Below are 20,619 nucleotides of genomic sequence, written 5' to 3' on the forward strand. Positions count from 1 at the left end.
GATATGCGGAGGTCTTCAAGCCAGGGCAGCAGCAGAGTCATGCTGGTTAGAGGGGGCAGATGGGCCTGGCTCTTGTCCCCCGACATGTCCAGAAGGCACAGTTTGGTGCCATCACTAGTGCATGTGACAGTGTACAGCAGCCTTCAAACACACTCACGGTCTCCCTCATTGACTCTCCACCCCGGGCACTGAGAGGGGCGGTACCACACCCTGCGAGGAGGCTGAGAGCCCGGGGTCCCTCCCACGCCACACAGGGCGTGACAGTGTAGCCCAGCTTGCAGGAGCCTGGGTACGAACCTGAGTCTCCACACGGAGGCAGCAGATGGCCTGGGGATGCTGCATCTACCTCCCCAGCGGTGCTGGCCACTCCGTGCTCCTCCCCACCCCACTCCTCCTCTAAGAGCCACCACTGTTCAAACACAAAAGGCATCCCCCAGATCAACCCAGAGCCCTGGAAGCAGCCCCACGGGGCCTTGGAACTTGCTGTGTGTCCCATGCCTTGTGTCCAGGCAGGCCCTGTGTCTCACAGAGCCCTCAGGATGCCAGCTCAGGTTAATCTCTCTGCCGTTACGACCCAGATCAGTGCACCTGAAGTGACTTGTTCAAGACACCCTATTACAAGCAGGACCGGAGGGTGACTGCCTGAGGGGCCCCTCTCTTGCCTTCTCGCCCTCTGTGTCCTCAGGGCCAGCCCCAAGGCTGACATGCTGGGGAGTCGTATTTAAAATAGAGAGCATACATATGGAAACACACCAGTCCGTGCCTTCAGAAGGGGCCACACGAGGACTGGGACCACAGCTCACGCTTCAGAAGATTCTGGGCAAACAGACCTATGGCCCCCAATAAATGATGGATGATTAAAATGGACGGAATTAAAAGAAACAGAATTTAGGCCGGGTGCGGTGGCTCAAGCCTGTAATCCCAGCACTTTGGGAGGCCGAGACGGGCAGATCACGAGGTCAGGAGATCGAGACCATCCTGGCTAACACGGTGAAACCCCGTCTCCACTAAAAAATACAAAAAACTAGCCGGGCGAGGTGGCGGCGCCTGTAGTCCCAGCTACTCGGGAGGCTGAGGCAGGAGAACGGCATAAACTCGGGAGGTGGAGCTTGCAGTGAGCCGAGATCCGGCCACTGCACTCCAGCCTGGACGACAGAGCGAGACTCTGTTTCAGAAAAAAAAAAAAAAAAGAAAGAAACAGAATTGAATTGAGTGGAACTGAATGGAGTGGAGTGGAACTGAGTGGAGCGGAGTGGAACGGAGTGGAGTGGAGTGGAGTTGAACTGAACTGGACTTCTCTTTCCCAGAGTTGCCCTGTAAAGCTTTGCCAGACTGAACCTTGGTTCTGCTGAGCCCCGCTGGTCCTGCGACCCTCCAAGCCTCTGATGAGGAAACTTGCAGTGGCTGTTCCACCTCCCCCCAGCTACATGACCCTGTGAGCCCTCGGCATGTGTGTGACCTGCCAAGCCAGCCCAGGTGGCAGATGGTGATGGAGAAGAACAGGGACAGGGACTCCTGGCACCTGGGCAGCTGGTGGTCTGGGGTGAGCTGTTCCTTTTTTTTTTTCTTTTGTGGGACGAAGTCTCGCTCTGTTGCCCAGGTTGGAGTGCAGTGGCACAATCTTGGCTCACTGCAACCTATGCCGCCCAGGTTCAAGGGATTATCCTGCCTCAGCCTCCTGAGTAGCTGGGATTACAGGCACCCACCACACTCAGCTAATTTTTGTATTCTTAGTAGAGACGGGGTTTCACCAGGGCTGAGCCATTCTTGTCCACGTGTCTCCCCATGAGACTACAATCTCCAGGAAAGCAAAGCCTAAATCTTCCACCTCCCGCAGACATTTCTGCCACCAGCTTCTGAGGCCCCACTGCTTGTAGCATGCACTGCAGTCACACAAAGCAGACATGCGCTGGACTGGAATGCACTGAGCTGTGGGCTCAACCGCCCACCTTTTCATGCACCTGAGAATGGAGCCTGGAGCCAGGCCGGGCAGCCAGAGCCTGGCCACAACCCCCACGGCAGAGGCGCTTTGCATACCTTATGGTCACAGGTGTGAAGAGGAGCATGGTGGTGACGTTGTCCAAGAAGGCAGAGAGGACGGCCGCGATGAGACACAGCATGATGATCATGGCCCACACCCGTCCCCGGGAGAGCCGGTATGCCTGGCCGCACACACACAGAGTACAAGGCAGAGTCAGCAGGCTCAGAGAACAGAGGCAGCCTTTCATTAGTGACTTTAAGAACAGGGAGCCAAACTAACATTGCCCCATAGGTTAAGACGTAGACCCACGGAGTCCTCGGGGGGCCGAGATGAGACAGTGCTGGCCACCGAAGTTCCTAGACATTCTACATCCTCCCTAGCCAGCACTGTCACCCCTCTGATCCTCCTCCTACACAGCCCCTGTGATGGTTAATTTGTCACAAGGTGATGACCCTCAGTCCCCGTAATGCCATCAGTATTCTGGTTAGACAACCTGGGCTTTGACATTTGGGATCCATGTGAGCCTAGTATCTGCTGATCTCTAGGGAACTAAGGGATACTTTTAATAGTAAGGAGTAATAGACCAAATATCTACCTGGCATGTATAAGATGGGGCACAAAGATGACAAAAATCACAGCACAGTTCTATCATTCAGAGTTTGCAAAGGGCTTTGTTGAGTAATTTTTTTTTTTTTTTTTTTGAGATAGAATCTCAATCTGAGTTCAGTGGTGTGATCTTGGCTCACTGCAGCCTCCACGCCTGGGGTTCAAGCAATTCTCTCGCCTCAGCTTCCCGAGTAGCTGGGACCACAGGTGCATGCCACCATGTCCAGCTAATTTTTTTATTTTTACTAGAGACGAGGTTTCACCATGTTCACCAAGATGGTCTCAATCTCTCGTGATCCACCCACCTCGGCCTCCCAAAGTGCTAGGATTACAGGCGTGAGCCACTGTGCCCGGCCTGTTGAGTAGTTTTTAAAAAGACCTTTTCAGTTTCAAAAAATATACATATTCAAGCACAGCACTAGACTGCATTAGCAGGGCATGGTACACAATGAGCTCTCCTCTTGCCAACACTGAATGACAGGTCAGGTACAAATCCTGGAGGCTAGAGCTGACTGGTGAAGCTCCCCAAGGTTCCAGTTAAAAACATAAATGTGTATATATTCAATATTTAGGAAGTAATCGTGGAAATTATTTCACCAAAAAGCAAAGTAATCAGAAGCTAATGGCTGGAAATATTGGGATACTCTAATATGCAAAACAATTTTTGATGTGTAGCTCTCACCAGACAATTTAAACAATACACAAACATTCAACCTGAGTACCCTTTTACTTGACCTTCTTCTTCATTTATTTACTGAGCAGCTGAAAGTGCCGCTCAGAGCCATACAACTTAACACAGCCAGCATACCCTGCCCTGCAGAAGTAACCTTTAAAAGAAGGATGGAATGTTTAAATGTTTGTTTCCTAAATATATAACGTCAGAAAAATACAGATATAAATTAATCAGTATGGAATTATTAAATGCAACATCATACCTACCTTTACAGCACAGTAATCGAAAAATCCCGTTTCTGAAAATATGGCTACTAAGATCATCTATGGGGAAAAGAGAAGAAGAAAACAAGGATAACCTTTTAGTAGGACATCATATTCAAATGACATCAGCATGATCCGTTACACATTTGAGCTGTGGCCTCTGAAAGCCACCACATCACCAGGCTCCCCACTCTGAGATGCAGAAACACCGTCGCTTCCTGGAATAGTACACTCACTTCCTGGTACACTCACTTCCTGGTACAGTCAGTAACACCATCGCTTCCTGAAACAGTACACTCACTCCTCGAATGGAGCCTCTTGCTAGCGGTTTTGTGCCTACACGTGTGTCTGGGGATTGGTCCTCAAGGCACATTACCATCCCATCTGAGCCTCAAAAAAAAAAAAAAAAAAAAAAAGTGTTATTTTCACCCTCTGTTTTATAGATCAGGAAATGGGATCAGAGTGCAAGGGGGCTTGCTCTCAGCCACAAAGGTAGAAGCGGGGCAGGGGCCGGCACGTGGCCTTCTGCACCTACGTGTCCACACAAGCAACACTTAAACATTCTGCGATGCTAAAACTGGGTTCGATTTTGTTTTCTAAAATAATTAAACTGATTTTTGTCACCAATTTGGGAGCAGTTGTATTGAAACGGTCGCTCCCTGGGTTCCAGGTGAACCCAGAATGCCTGTTGCCTGTTTCTTTCCAGTGAGGATGATGAGTTGGTGAAAACAGCCATCCTGGATCCTAATAAAAAGTCATGTCCCAGATAGTCCGAATTTTATCAGCCAGACATTGCAACTAGTGAATGTTCTGGAAGTTCCTCTGCTTCACCTCTTAGATGGCAGTCACCATGTGTTGAACTTGGAATGAGAAGATGCAAGTTCAGATCCTGATTCCGCCACTTAAAAACAGTCCGAACTTGAGGCCGGGCGCGGTGACTCACGCCCGCAATCCCAGCACTTTGGGATGCCGAGGCAGGCAGATCACGAGGTCAGGAGATTGCGACCATCCTGGCTAACACAGTGGTGAAACCTTGTCTCTATTAAAAAAAAAGTACAAAAAGCTGGGCATGGTGGTGAGCACCTGTAGTCTCACCTACTTGGGAGACTGAGGCAGGAGAATGGTGTGAACCCAGGAGGCGGAGCTTGTAGTGAGCGAGATCGCACCACTGCACTCCAGCCTGGGCAACAGAGCAAGACTCTGTCTCAAAAAAAAAAAAAAGAGAGAAAAAAAGTCCGAACTTGAACAAAAATATGAATTAACCTTTCTGTCCGTCAGTTTTCTCACCTTACCTCTGAATGTTCTATACTTCATCAGGTTGTGAAAATGCAATATAATTATTCAAATTACAATACTTGGTAAACAGGAGTCCCAGTAGACACTACTGTCTCTTAAATAAATTACAGAAAACAAGAATGATGGTTTCCAGCTGCATCCATGTCCCTACAAAGGATGCAAACTCATCCTTTTTTATGGCTGCATAATCATTCTTAGCAAACTATCGCAAGAACAGAAAACCAAACACCGCATGTTCTCACTCATAGGTGGGAACTGAGCAATGACATCACTTGGACTCGGGAAGGGGAACATCACACATCGGGGCCTATCATGGCAGGGGAGGGGGGAGGGATTGCATTGGAAGTTATACCTGATATAAATGACGAATTGATGGGTGCTGACTAGTTAATGGGTGCAGCACACCAACATGGCACAAGTATACATATGTAACAAACCTGCACGTTATGCACACGTACCCTAAAACTTAAAGTATAATAAAAAAAAAAGAAAAAAAAATTACAGAAAACAAAAATGTCCCCAGTCAATTTAGACCCAGTGTAAATATCCATCGTGTTCAGAGTGACCATCAATGTTCATCCTCACCCAAAAGGCCACTGAGAGCTGACGGTGGAACATGGGGCTTCGCACACCAATGGACATGCACGAGGAGACAGGCGTGCGCAGACCCGTGCGGCGTTTACACATTTGCTGACAGAACCACCATGGGAGACTGGAACTCAGGGATGGGGGTCAATGGCCCTGTGGGTGGTCGGCTGCCAGGAAATGGGGGAGAAAAGGCAGGGACCTGGTTGTAATGACCCTGCACCCTGCAGTTCCAGAATTACAGAACCTGTAAGTGCTCGCGAACTGAATTCCAATGAGAAAAAAACACCAAAGCCATTTTTATAGGCTGACCTATGTCCCTCAAAATTCATATGTTCACGTCCTGCCCCCAGTACCTGGGAACATGACAATTTGGAGTGACAGCGTTGAAGGAGGTAATTAAGTTAAAATGAGGTCGTCAGGGTGAACCCTGATGCAGCGTGGCTGGTGTCCTTACAGGAGAAGGGTCTCAGGACTCAGACACACGGGGAAGACAAAGTGAAAATGCAGGGAGAAGGTGCCATCTACAAGCCCAGGAAGAGAGGCTTAGGAGAAACCAACCCTGCCCACACCGTGATCTCGGACTTCCAGCCTCCAGAGCTGTGAGGAAATACATTTCTATTATTTAAGCCACACGGTCTGTGGTACTTTGCTACATAGTCCTAGCAAACTAACATAGCGTTCCTTTTTTAAAACAGGCATATCTCAGGGATATCTGGCACATTCCCTCTCTTCTATCCAGATGCCCAAACCCTGTATACGACTCAGGCCCGACACAAATATGAGTTCCTCTGTGAAGCCGGGGCTAGAACACTGCCTGCCTCCTTGAGCGCTCCCCACAGAGGATGACGGCACGGTTTCCAGTCAGGTCACATGGAAGCCTAACGTAGCTGGGCCTTCTGTTATGCTGGCCAGCCTTGGGAGGGATGAAACGTTAGCAAGGAAAATGAGGATCTATAGTGCCCAGCTGTACACAGAGCAAGTCTTCCAGCCCAGAGAGGAAGAGCCCTCCTGCAGACCGCTGGACTGTTTGGGGTCTGCTCAGGAATACGTGGGCTGCCCCTGCTGCCAGGCCCCGGCCAGGCTCCACTGGTTCTCGTTAAGCTGGGTCATGACTTGTGTCCCACACTAGCCCGCTTGGGCATTTCGAGTTCCTGCAGGTGGCGCTGGTGGCATTCCTCACAGCACAGAGTGGCCACTGGGTAATACGATCAAACACCCAAACTACTGCTTAGGAGTGACACCTTCCTTTACTCACATAATGAAAGGTACTCTCTCTCCCACTGAAACGCCTACATGGTTTATTTATTTGGGGTAGTCCATTTTTTTATTTTAAGGGCAGTAACTCAAAAGAATTGCTAGCTTTTCTAAATGGCAATATGATTTCATCGTCAGACATGCCTTGGGCTGGAATTCTCCCGCTAACGAACCATAGCCCCATTCCGTTCCTCCTCTGGAGAGATTCGGGAGACCCGCTGTTGCGGGAAGTTAGGGACCCGAACAGAGGGACTGGCTGAAGCCATGGCAGAAGAACATAAATTGTGAAGATTTCATGGACATTTATTAGTTCCTCAAATTAATACTTTTATAATTTCTTACACCTGTCTTTACTGTAATCAACTCTGAACATAAATTGTGAAGATTTCATGGATACTTATCACTTCCGCAATCAATAGTGCTGTTTTCCTACGCCTGTCTTTACTTTAATCTCTTAATCCCGTCATCTTCTTTGTAAGCTGAGGAGGATGAATGTCACCTCAGGACCCTGTGATTGCATCAGCTGCACAAATCGTTTGTAGAGCATGTGTGTTCGAACAAATGAAATCTGGGCATCTTTAAAAAAGAACAGGATAACAGCGATGTTCAGGGAACAAGAGAGGTAACTTCGAACTGGCCGCTGGTGAGCCAGACAGAACAGAGCTATATTCCCCCTTTCATAAGCTAATAAGAGAAATATCGCTGAATTCTTGTTCTCAGGAACATCCCTGAGAAAGAGAATGCGCCCTGAAGGTAGGCCTATAGACGGCCCCTTTTTAAGGCGTCCCGTCTTTTATGGTCGAAGCCGAGGGGATAAAATAAGCCCAGTCTCCTATAGTGCTCCCAGGCTTACGAGGATGGGAAAATTCCCACCTAATAAATTGTGGTCAGACAGGTTACCTGCTCTCAAACCCTGTTTCCTGATAGGATGTTATCAATGACAATGCATGCCAAAACTTCATTAGCAATTTTAATCTCTCCTCATCCAGTGGTCCTGTGATCTCCCCTGCCTCCATTTGCTTTGTGATATTGTATTACCTTGTGAAGCATGTGATCTCTGTGACCCACACCCTATTCGTGCACTCCCCCCACTTTTGAAAATCACTAATAAAAACTTGCTGGTTTTACGGCTCGGGGAATGTCACGGATCCTGCCGACATGTGATGTCTCCCCCAGACACCCAGCTTTACATTTCTCTCTCTTGTGCTCTTTCCCTTTATTTCTCAAACCAGCCGAGACACTCAGGAAATAGAAAAGAACCCACGTTAAACATCGGGAGCGGGTTCTCCCAATAACCGGCACTGACACTTCTCAGTCAAGCCCTAGGCACTGTGTCTTTAACAGAATGAAGGATCCTCAGCAGTGGAGGCCAGAGAAGGCCCGGTTCCCGCAGGCGTGGAGCCCAGTCCCACGCGGCGGGCTGTGATTACCATGCCAAACAGCAGGGCCAGCGTCTCAAAATCAATCCACTCCACCACATGGGTCAGGCTGGGTCTCTGCAATCAAAGCACAAATTTGCCAATTAATCCGTGCGCCGCCACCCCCATGATGAGCCTAACGACGCACTGCCCCCTGCTACAGACCCAGACCCACTCAGTGGGTGGACCAGGGTTGGAAATCTCACCATCCACTTGCCTTTGAAGTTGGATTATATTGTTGCTGAAAAACAGTCTTGACCCAGGACACCTATAATGTCAAACCTATGCATTTAGTGATCAATTTTTTCTAGCCCCTGCCTCTGGCAGCTCCCACATGCAGGACTGGCCCTGGTTGCACTCCCAGTGGCGTCTGTATGTGCTCTCCGCAGCGCCGTGCCTGAGGCCAGATGACGGGAACTGGCATGGCCACCTGTCCCAGTCTCAGCTGGGTTCCAGCACTGCCTCTCAGACAACTCTGGGCCTCAATCCCCAGTGGCCACTGGTCTCTGTTGTTTCCCTACATTTGTTCCCCATGTCCCTGCCAGAGAGGCCCTGCTCAGATCCAGACAGGACACTCTCATCCCCAAACACACCTCTCCAGGGACCTCCTGATCTCTGCAGGACAGACCCTGACCCAACTGACTCCCACCTTTCTGCACCAGCTAGGATGGTCCCCTCTAGTTCCAACACCCAGATCCAGCCCCACCACAGCCCAGCTCCTCAGCCCTAGGCAAACATGCCCATGAGGAGCCTTTCCTCAGGCACGGTGAGGAGTCACACCACTGGGATGTGAGTGCGTGACAAAACCTACGAAAAATACTCTTCAATGCTGTAGCGTGTTAGTTCATACCTCTAGCCTGGTTCCTGGGCAAAAACATGGACGTGGCATATAAGATAGTGAAAAAAACAGTGAAAGCCTGAATCCTGGAACGTCTTTGAGCTGACGTTCCACTGAGTGGTGGGCCAGGGATTGGGACTGTGACAACTTACGTCGCCAATCACAGCCAGCGCTGCCAGTGCTGCCAGGGAACCCAGCATGGCCGCCAGAGTTCTGTGCACGATCTGGAAAGAAGCACAGGAAATTACTGCGTTCCAGTCCGCGAGAGAGTTAGCACACACGAAGGCCTGTGTGGATGTGAGGGGCCTGTATCTGCCACTGTGTACACATCTATTCAAATGATAAGTCACGGGTCTCGATGCTTCAGGCCTGGACACCCACAGACACATACAGCTACCACCAACCTGCCTTCTTAGGGAAGCTGCCTGCATTTGCTAAATCATTAGATGACCCTGATAAAGCAGGGGAAGGCCGGATAGAGTATGTTCTCCAAGAAAGGCCATAGCAAACTGTCATTAATTATTTGCCATATGCTCCCTTGACAACTGGCCCATTCGTTCAGCAACATAAATCAATTCCTCCCAATTACTCGGCTGCTATTAAACCAAAGGTACACAGTCCAACACTTCATCAAATTGAGACTTCTGTGTTATCACAAAAGCATCTTTTCTATTTGATTATAATTCAAATCGAAGTGGAATTTCTAAGACAAAATATGGGAAAAGGCCAAGATGTGGAGAATTGGAGCCCTCATACATTGCTAGTGGGAATGTAAAATGGGCTAGCCACTGTGGAAAGCAGTTTGGCAGTTTCTTATGAAGTTAAACATAAATTTACCATATGACCCAGCAATTCTACTAGGAATCCACCCAACAGAAATGAAAACACATGTCCACACAAAGCACTGATGCTCATAACAACATTATACAAAGGAGGCGAAAACTGGAAACATTCCAAATGTCCATCTGTGGTGAAGGGATAGAGAAAATGCGGCACAGCTCGTACATGGATGAATGCTTAGAAGTGATGCTGGGGAAAGAAGCCAGACACAAAAGACGGGGTTGGTCCATCTATATGAACATTCCAGAAAAAGTAAATTTAGAGAAACAGAAAGATCAGGGCTACCCAAGACTGGGGAAAGCAACAAAGGTTGACTAGAAACAGGTCCCAGGCATCCTTATGGGGTGATGAAATATTCTAGAACTTGTAATGGTTGCAGAACTCTAAATCTGATAAAAATAATTTAATCGTACATTTCCAAAGGGTGAAACTGTGGTATTTAAATTATACCTCAATAAATTTCTTTAAAAAAAATACAAAAAGAATGTAACAAGAACAAGCGGAAAATTACATGCTAGCATGCATTATTCATTTCTTAATCCCCTAAAAGCACTTTCACTCCATTTTTTCACGCCTTCCATCTCACAGAACCTGACTCCCTTTACCAGTTATTACCTGAAACTCAAATTCTGACTAAAATTATTTCATTTATAATGTGTACTACTACATTCAAAGTTTTTTTTTCAAGAAATGTGATACTAGGTGTTGGCTTTTCACAGTTTCAGTTTTTAAGAGTTGTTTTGTTTTAAATGTAAATACCTAAAATCCAATAAGTTGCTAACAAACTCTAATAATTCCTTCTGTTCATTCTCTGCTTTTCAGTCTCAGTTTAGGACCTTTTTTTCAGGATGGAGTCTCACTCTGTTGCCGAGGCTGGAGTGCAGTGGCGCTGTGTCAGCTCACTGCAACCTCTGTCTCCTGGGTTCCAGCAATTCTCCCGCCTCAGCCTCCCAAGCAGCTGGGATTACAGGTGCATGCTGCCACACCCAGCTAGTTTTTATATTTTTAGTAGAGACGGGGCTTCACCGTGTTGGCCAGGCTGGTCTCCAACTCCTGACCTCAGGTGACCCACCCGTCTCGGCCTCCCACAGTGCTGGGATTACAGGCATGAGCCACTGCGCCCGGCCAGTTTAGGACCCATTTTAAGGATACTTCCTTATCCGATGCCGAGGGTGGCCCCAGGAAGCAGGCAGGGCAGGCATTCATCCCCGACTTGACAGCCATGGCACCAAGAGTGGAGGTTCACCGGCTGGACATGGTGAGCAGGCGCCAGAGCCAGGCTGCCCTCTCTGCCCTACACAGCGCAAGGCGAAGACACTTCCCGCTTCGGTATGTCTCTCTTTTGGCACTTAATTAAGTCTTCATGAGTAGAACAGGATGTGACAGCATGCAAATACAGCCCCTGGATGACAGGAGGAAGTCACTGCAGGGACAGAGCAGACAGGGATGAAGTCTGCTCCAAGCCAGCCCTGTGATCTCACGCTGACACATTCCTTTCTTCTGGCTTAACCTTTGGGCTAACTTTGTCTGCAGGGAAAAGAGACTTCCAGTAAAGAACAAAATGCCAGCCTGGAACAGTAGCTTACACCTGTAATCCCAGCACTTTGGGAGGGCAAGGCAGGCGGATCACTTGAGGCCAGGTGTTCAAGACCAGCCTGGCCAACGTCACAAGACCGCATCTCTACTAAAAGTTAAAAAAAAAAAAAAATAGCCAGGTGTGGTGGCGCACACCTATAGTCCCAGTGACTCGGGAGGCTGAAGTGGGAGAACTGCTTGAGCCCGGGAGGCAGAGGCTGCAGGGAGCCAAGATCGCACCACTGCACTCCAGCCTCGGCAACAGAGCAAGACACCGTCTCAAACAAAAACCAAAGAAGAGTGAAGAGCCATGACTGCCGGCCACTGGTCAGCAGGATTGGATAGCAGCAAAAATAACTAATTGTTATTGAGCACCTACTGCTGTGCACCTGGCCCTGGATTAAGTGCTCTGCACACACCATCTGCACCTTTCACGGCAACTGCATGAGGTAGAACTATGATAACCCACGGTGCAGAGGAGGAAACAGTCTCAGCAACACCGAGTAACTGTCCCTGTGTCAGAAAACAAAGGACACGCACACCCAGGATGCAGACCAGCATTTTCTTACTCCAGAGCACCTCCTCTCTCCTCGCGGGGCCTTGTTTGCTCGTCTGTAAAATCAGAAAACTGCACTCCACACCTCAAGGAGCCCTCAGCTCTGGAGGAGGTCCGTGGACATCATGAAATCGAGTCCTAGCAGACTAACACACAAATGAGTAAACGACAAGGCAGACAGCCACGGCCCTCTCAGGACAGCCAGGCTCATTGTGGTCTCACGGGCACCCCAGCACCTGTGCTAAGTTCACTCCGCCTGCTGCCACATCAACACCTTTCTCCCCTCCCTCGTCACACACACCGGCTTGCGAGTGATCCACACATGAGCATCTCTGTGGCCCACAGTGAGTGCTTAGGACATGTGGATGCAGCTGTCCCTGCTCAGAAACCCACCCTCTTCCACCAGCTCAGGGGCCCCACACACCATGTGGGAGGAGAAACCGTCACTTGCCATTTAAAAAATGGAAAAGCACGCTGACGATCAGCCTCTGGGACGTGGAATAAAACTTTTTCAACTACATGGCTCTAGAAGAAGATGAGTTCATTACTTCAGATATAATGATGGACATTCCTAAATTTCTATGCTTAAGAAACAGAATTTTCAGCTATTAGAAATAAAAAAAATTCTGATAAATGGGCCTAAAGAGTAAAAATAATAAAAAGTCTTAAAAGATGCCTTAAAACAGGGGTCCCCAAGCCCCCTAACCCCGCCACGGACTAGTACCAGGGCCGCGCAGTGGGAGGTGAGCTGGGCAAGTCAGCATGACCGCCTGGGCTCTGCCTCCTGTCAGGTCAGCAGCAGCGTCAGATTCTCATAGGAGCGTAAACCTTACTGTGAACCGCACATGGGAGGGATCTATGCTGCACACCCCTTATGAGAATCTAACTAAAGCCCGATGATCGGAGGTGGAACAGTTTCATCCCAAAATGATGTCCCACCCCACGGTCCATGCAAAAATTGTCTTCCAGGAAACTGGTCCCTGGTGCCAAAAAGGCCAGGGACCACTGACTTAAAGGACTGTATAAAGGTTCTCTTCCTGCCCATGCTCTGGGAAATACAGCACACCTCTTCCTACACCCAAACCACTTCCCAGGCACGGAACGCACCACCTAGCTTCCCAGGCCCTGCCTCACAGAGCCAGCCACCGTTCTACCACCACACTCCTCTCCAGTCGAGCACACGCTCTGTGCCTCCAGATTTCTTCGGCAGGAGTCCGGCTGTGAGCTCCTGGGAGTGTGGTGAGCCTCTCTTGGTTTCTCCAGTGCTCTGCAGGGCAAGCAATACCTGCTGAGCGAAGGAGGAGCAGAAAATGCATGAACAGAGCCTGCAAAACAGCAGGCCAGCATCGCTTCTTGGGAGAAGAAAGGAAAGATTTTGGGGGTAGCCCCCAAGGACATCATCTAGGGGATCTCTGATCTTCATGCACCGCCCCTCCACGTCACACGGCTTTACAGCCATCAGGTAAATTCCAGACAGGGGGGATACTGAGCAGATAGAAAGACAACACTTCTTTTGGTTACCATTTGCATGGAAATGGTACCAAAGACAGCAGGGATAGCTAAAGTTATATCAGACAAAATAGACTTTAAGTCAAAAACTGTCTCTAGAGACAAAGAAGGCCATTACCCTCCCCCTTCCACTGATAAAAGGGTCAGTTCAACAGGGACCTATCACAGTTATAAATAAGTACACACCCAAAACCAGAGCACCTAACTATACGTAGCAGTATTCACAGAGCTAAAGGGAGAAACTGACAGCAATGCAATGTAATAGGGGACTTCAATGTCCCAGTTAAGATAATGGATAGAACACCCAGACAGGAAACAGCAGACTTGAACAGCACTGTACGCCAAGTGGACCTAACAGAGATAGACCGAACTTTCCACCCAAAAGCGAAAAACAGACATTCTTCTCTAGCAAACCCAAAAAATTCTTCAGGATATATCACATATTAGGTCACAAACAAGTCTTAACAAATTTTATTTCTTTTAAAAAAAATTTTGTCTTAGAGACAGTCTCCCTCTGTCACCCAGGCTGGAGTGCAGTGGTCCCATCAAAGCTCCCTGCAGCCTTGAACTCCTGGACTTAAGCAATCCCCTTGCCCCAGCCTCCTGGGTAACTAGGACTACAAGTATGCACCACCACGTCCAGCTAATTTTTTTTTTTTTTTTTTTTTTGCAGAGATGGAAGTCTTGCTATGTTGCCCAAGCTGGTCTTGAACTTCTGGTCTCCAGTGATCCTCCTGCCTCAACCTCCTAAAGCACTAAGATTATAAGCATGAGCCACCATGCTTGAACTTAACGAATTTTAGAAGATGTAAATAATATCAAGTATATTTTCCAAACACGATGGTATAAAACTAGAAATTTGTAACAGAAGGAAAATAGGGAAATTGATAAATATGTAAAAATTAAACAACACTTTTTTTTTTTTTTGAGATGGAGTCTTGCTCTGTCACCCAGGCTGGAGTGCAGTGGCGCAATCTCAGCTCACTGCAGCCTCTGCCTCCCAGGTTCAAGCAATTCTCCTGCCTCAGCCTCCCGAGTAGCTGGACTACAGGCAAGCACCACCACACCTGACTAATTTCTGTATTTTTAGTGGAGACGGGGTTTCACCGTGTTGGCCAGGATGATCTTGAAGTCCTGACCTCATGATCTGCCCACCCCGGCCTCCCGAAGCGCTGGGATTACAGGTGTGAGCCACCTCACCGGGCCACAACACGCTCTTGAACAACCAATGTGTCATAAAAGAAATAAAATGGAAATCAGAAAGTATCCTGAGACAGACAAAAATGGAAACACAACATACCAAAATTTATGGGATACAGCAAAAGCAGTTTTAAGAGGGAAGTTTCTAGTGACAAATACCTACCTCAAAATCATTAGCCTGACTGGATCACACTACAGTGTAAACATGAATTGAAACTACATTGTGCCCCATACATACATACAATGATTATTTGTTAATTAAAAATAAAATAAAACTTTAAAAAAGAAGAAAGAGCTCAAATAAACAACCTAACTTTATACCTCAAGGAAATAGAAGAGCCTGCAAAGCCCAAAGTTGACAGAAGGAAAAAAAATATGGCAGAAAGAAATGAAACAGAGAGTAGAAAGACAGTTGAAGAAATCAACAAAACTAAGAGTTGGTTTTGAAAAGATGAACAAAATTAATGGAACTTTATCTAGACTCACCAAGAAAAAAAAGAGAGAGGACTCACATAAATAAAAGTATAATGAAAAATAAGACATTACAACTGATATCATAAGAGGCTACTGTGGGCCGGGCGCGGTGGCTCAAGCCTGTAATCCCAGCACTTTGGGAGGCCGAGACGGGCGGATCACGAGGTCAGGAGATCCAGACCATCCTGGCTAACATGCTGAAACCCCGTCTCTACTAAAAAATACAAAAAACTAGCCGGGCGAGGTGGCGGCGCCTGTAGTCCCAGCTACTCAGGAGGCTGAGGCAGGAGAATGGCGTAACCACGGGAGGCGGAGCTTGCAGTGAGCTGAGATCCGGCCACTGCACTCCAGCCCGGGCGACAGAGCGAGACTCTGTCTTAAAAAAAAAAAAAAGAGGCTACTGTGAACAATTACATGCCTACAAATTGATAGCCTAGAAGAAGCTGGTAAATTCCTAGAAACATACAACCTACCAAGACTGAATCAAGAAAAAACAGAAAATCTGAACAGACCAATAAGAAGTAAGACGATTGAAGCACTAATCAAAAACCTTCCAACAAAGAAAGTCTCAGGACCAATGGCTTCACATGTAAATTCTACCAAACATTTAAAGAATGCCAACCCTGGAACTTTTGCAAAACTTCAAACTTTTGCAAAAAATGAACTTGTTTTATAAAGCCTGTGTTACCGTTCATACCAAAGCCAGATCAGGACACTACAAAAAAAAAAAAAAAAAAAGAAAAAAAAAAAAAAGGAAAGAGGAAAGAGGAAAGAGAGAAAGAAAGAAAGAGAAAAAGAAAACGGAAGGAAAGGAAAAGGAAAGGAAGAAAGAAAGAACTAATTTCAGGCCAATATCCCTGATGAACATAGATGCAAAAATGCTCTACAAAATACTAGCAAACTGAATTCAGCAGCACATCAAAAGGATCATATACCATGATTAAGTAGGAATTATTCCTGAATCCAAGGACAGGTTCAACATACACAAATCAATAAATGTGATACACTGCCTTAACAGAATAAAGGATAAAAATCATAGGATCATCTCAATGAATGCAGAAAAGGCATTTGAGAAAATTCAACATCCTTTCATAATTAAAAGCTCTCAACAAATAAGGTATAGAATAAATGTACCACAACATAATAAAGACTATATATAACAAGGCCCACAGCTAACACTACACTCTATAGTGAAAAGCTGAAAGCTTTTCTTCTAAGATCAGGAACAAGCCAAGGACACTCACTCTCACCACTTCTATTCAACATAGTACCAGAAGTACTAGATAGAGCAATTAGACAACAACAACAACAACAAACATTAAAAATGTCCAGATTGGAAAGGATGAAGTTAACCTCTGCAGATGATGTGATCTCATATATAGAAAACCCTAAAGACTCTACCAAAACTCTGCTAACACTAATAAACAAATTCAGTAAATTCGTAGGATACAAAATCAGAGCACATACAAATCAGTTTTATTTCAATATGCTAACAATGTACTATCTGAAAAAGAAAGAAAATAATCCCATCTATAACAGCATCAAAAAGAAAAAAATAGGAATAAATTTAACCAAAGAGGTTTCAAGATCTGTACACTGAAGACAGTAAGATATGAATGAAGAAATCAAAGAAGATACAACTAAATGGAAAGATACCCCATGTTCATGGTTTGGAGGAATTAATATTGCTACAGTGTCCATAACTACCCAAAGCAGTCTACAGATTCAACGCAATCCCTATCAAAATTCCAATGACATTCTTCATAGAAACAGAAAAAAAAAATTCCAACTGCATTCTTCATAGAAATAGAAAAAACAATTCTAATTTATATGGAACCACAGAAGACCCTACATAGCCAAATCAACACTGAGTAAGAAGGAAAAAGCTGGAGGCATGACACTTCCTGATGTCAAACTATATTACACATCTATAGCAATCAAAACAGTATGACTGGCATAAAAACAGATATATAGACCAATAGAACAGAAGACTGAAGAGCCCAGAAATAAACCCACGCATGTTACAGTCAACTAGTATTTAATAAGAATGTCAAGAATACACAGTGGGGAAAGGATAGTCTCTTCGATAAGTGGTGTTGGGGAAGCTGGATAACCACATACAGAAGAATGAAAGTGGACTCTACCCTACACCATATACAGAAATTGATTTGAAATTGATTAAAGACTTAAATGTAAGACTTGAAACTGTAAAACTTCTGGAAGAAAACACAGGGAAAAAGCTCCTTGATACTGGTCTTGACAATGATACCAAAAGTACAAGTAACAAAAGCAAAAAATGAACAAGTGGAACCATATCAAATTAAAAAGCTTCCACACAGCAAAGGAAACAAACAACAAAATGAAGACAGACTCAAAATACTTACAAACCATATACCTGATAAGGGGTTAATATCGAACATGTGTAAGGAACTCATACAAATCAAGAGCAAAAACATTAATATCCTGACCAAAAAATGGACAAAGGATCCGAATAGACATTTTCCCAAAGAAGATGTGCAAATGGCTCCAAGGTTCACGAAAAGGTGCTTAGCATCATTAATCATCAAATGCATGTCAGAAATACAATGAGATATGGCCTCACACCTGTTAGAATGGCTGCTATAAAAAAGACAACAGATAACAAGTGTTGACGAGGATGTGAAGAAAAGGGAACCCTAGCATGCTGTGGGGGTGCAAATTAGTACAGCCACATGGAAAGCAATACGGAACTTGCTCAAAACTTAAAAATAGATCTACCATATGACGGAGAAAATCTCACTTCTGGGTCTATATTCGAAGGAGATGGAATCAGAATCTCAAGCAGATATCTGGGCGGCCATGTTCATTGCAACCTTATCCACAGTAGCCAAGATACAGAAAAAACCTAAGTGTCCACAATGGATGAATGAATAAAGAAAACATGTTTCATATACATACATACACACACACAAATGGAATATTATCCACCCGTAAAAAGGAAGGAAATCCTGCCAATTTGGCACAACACGGACGAACCTGGATGCTAAGTGAAGTAAGTGACACAGAAGGACAAATACTGCATGATCTCACTTATATGAGGCCAAAGGGAGCTCTACGGGTCAGGGATGGAAGGAGAGGAGGGTGTGGGAGATGAGGAGCTCACCGTCAGAGCTAGGCACTGGGGCCATGTGGTCAGGGAGTGGTTTGGACTTAATTCTACATTTCTCATTTAAAACATAACCAACTACGTGCCAAAAAAACACATATTTTTCTTTGTGTGCCTGTGAAGGACAAAAGAAATAAAGAACAAGGAGGAAGGGTGAAGGAAAAATGTTGCAGAGAAACTTCCAAACCATTTGGACACATCAGGAAGGAATAGAAGAAGGCACCCAAGCCTCAGGACGGCTGCCTGAACTCACAGCACTGCCCCAGGGAGCTGCAGCCCCAGGATGTGGTGCTGGAGAACAGCATGCACCTCGCTGATGCCCGGAGGCCACGCACAGCCCTGACAAATGCCCAGCCGGGCAGAGCTGCAGAGGAGCCATGCAGGCCCCTGGTTCTCTGCAGCATCGGCTCTGCCGACGGATTCCAGCCAGGTGACCTGGAGCCTGGAGAGGCGGAGAGCTGCTGGGCCCACAGCACTCGGCACCAGAAGTACAACAGAGTGGGCTGAGAGCACCAAAATGTTCAAGTAGGTCACTGACACAGCAAATAGTGGCTAACAGAAATTGGTTCAGACTCGGGACCCTCCAGAAGCAAAATGCTAAAATATATGGCAAGAGTTTCAAGGTTGGGCAGGAGGCACCAAAAAAGCTGACACAAGAGGCCAGAAAAATGGCAACTAGTTTTGCATAGTAGCAAAACATGCAGTACGGGTGTCCCCTGCGATACCAAGGAAGTTAGAAAATATACCTAACCAGGCCGGGCGCGGTGGCTCAAGCCTGTAATCCCAGCACTTAGGGAGGCCGAGACGGGCGGATCACAAGGTCAGGAGATCGAGACCATCCTGGCTAACACAGTGAAACCCCGTCTCTACTAAAAAATACAAAAAAAAAAGAAAATATACCTAACCAACTTGGATCTCTGGAACATAGAGAGTTGAGTTGAGGCTGGAACAAGGGAAGCTAAGAGGTGCGTGGCAGATGCCCGACCACGGGGCTGCAGGGCGTGGTACGACCCCATGGGGTCTCCCTGCAGGGCCTGCTCTACCTCCTTCCTTTCTCTGCAGGGTGGAGGTGGGCTGTTGTGAGTGCCCTGCCTCACTGTGGTCTGTGGGGTGCATAAGGGCAGAGAATGCCCACTCGGAGGCTGTGGCTGCTGGTCCTCATCCCACCACCAGCTCCTGCATTGGCGGCAGGAGCCTTAATGGCAAGAAAGCTTCTGGGGAGGAGATTGTGTACCCGGTGTGAGCAGTAAACCTGTGCCTGCTGAGTGGTCCAGGAGAGCCGGGTTCCTGTGTTCTCAGTCCTTTTCTGCAGGCTGATGGGGTGGACTCGAGGCCACATGGGAGTCTCACAGGGCTGCGTCTGTCCCTGCCGCTGAGGCCTGCTGTCCTCTGCTCTTACATGGATGTGATGAGCTCCTGGCCCCTTGTTCTTGTTGATATTTTGTCATTATTGTGTGTTAGCTGATGTGTTCCCTTTGCAAGACCCCTCGGACACCGTGTGACGCAAGGAGAAGGTACACACTCCAAATTCAAGTATTTTCTTGTTAGGTATTGCCCACAAATACGGAGTCAGTTTTCTAGCTTGTATTTTGCAGAACAATAGATCCCAGAGCTGGAAGGCACCACAGGAAATCAGTGGAGCAGTCCCCGAGCATCCGAAACCGCCTGGCTGTGATTTCAGTTCTGACGTGGTGATGTCCAGCGGTGGGCTGTGGGCCTGCGAAGAGCTGGCATTTCTCCCCCAAATCAGGACAACTGTAGCCCTGAATTTTCAGTACTCAGTTCCTAAGGTACAAATTCCTGTTGTATATGGAAAAGCTTTCTGCTCAGAAGCTACAGCAGCTTAGCTCCGCAGAAGAGCCTGTGAGCCGCCAACTCCGCTTGGCTTCGGAGAGTCCCAGCGGCCAGCCGCACCTCCCAGCTAAGAGTCGGGATGTTCCCAAAGCTGCTTTCGCCTGACCATATCCCTAAATACACAAGATCGAATCCGCGCTGTCCCTGCCCCGGCTCAGACAGAGGCGGCTCCGGAAGCTGGCGGTCCCCACCCAGGACGCCCGTCCCTGCCCCACACGTGCTGCCGCCTTCGTCTCCCACGACAAGCCAGGAGATGTTACTCTGTTTTGTGGGTGAGGGGAGTAAAGTGTGGAGAAACCACAACCCAGAGTCTGAAACCTGCATTCTGGCTGCTGCACGCTGCGTGCTGGGAGCGGCGGGAACGCGGGGCCCTCCGTGGTGCAGCGCAGGGCAGTGTCCCCCCAAACGCAGGGCAGTGCCCCCCCGAGTCCAGGGCAGTGCTCCCCCGAGCCCAGGGCAGTGTCCCCCCAAGCGCAGGGCAGTATCCCCCCGAGCGCAAGGCAGTGCCCCCCGAGCCCAGGGCAGTGTCCCCCCGAGCCCAGGGCAGTG

At 47.4% G+C, this 20,619-nt stretch overlaps 1 protein-coding gene across 2 annotated transcripts in view; it reads right to left on the bottom strand.

The window, feature by feature from the left end:
• The window catches only part of OCA2 (OCA2 melanosomal transmembrane protein), a 342,859-nt gene that overhangs the window by 226,533 nt on the left and 95,707 nt on the right, over window positions 1-20,619 (bottom strand). The window contains exons 10-13 of one of the 2 annotated variants that reach the window (XM_026447196.1): window positions 9,070-9,141; window positions 8,092-8,157; window positions 3,527-3,583; window positions 2,038-2,162 (exon numbers count right to left, since the gene is read on the bottom strand). In XM_026447196.1, coding sequence (XP_026302981.1) covers window positions 2,038-2,162; window positions 3,527-3,583; window positions 8,092-8,157; window positions 9,070-9,141 — 320 coding nt within the window. The remainder of the gene's footprint in view (window positions 1-2,037; window positions 2,163-3,526; window positions 3,584-8,091; window positions 8,158-9,069; window positions 9,142-20,619) is intronic. The other variant, XM_026447197.1, reaches the window with a different exon arrangement.

This window comes from Piliocolobus tephrosceles, chromosome 6, assembly GCF_002776525.5.
Source record: "Piliocolobus tephrosceles isolate RC106 chromosome 6, ASM277652v3, whole genome shotgun sequence".
In the NCBI taxonomy this organism is placed as follows: Eukaryota; Metazoa; Chordata; class Mammalia; order Primates; family Cercopithecidae; genus Piliocolobus; species Piliocolobus tephrosceles.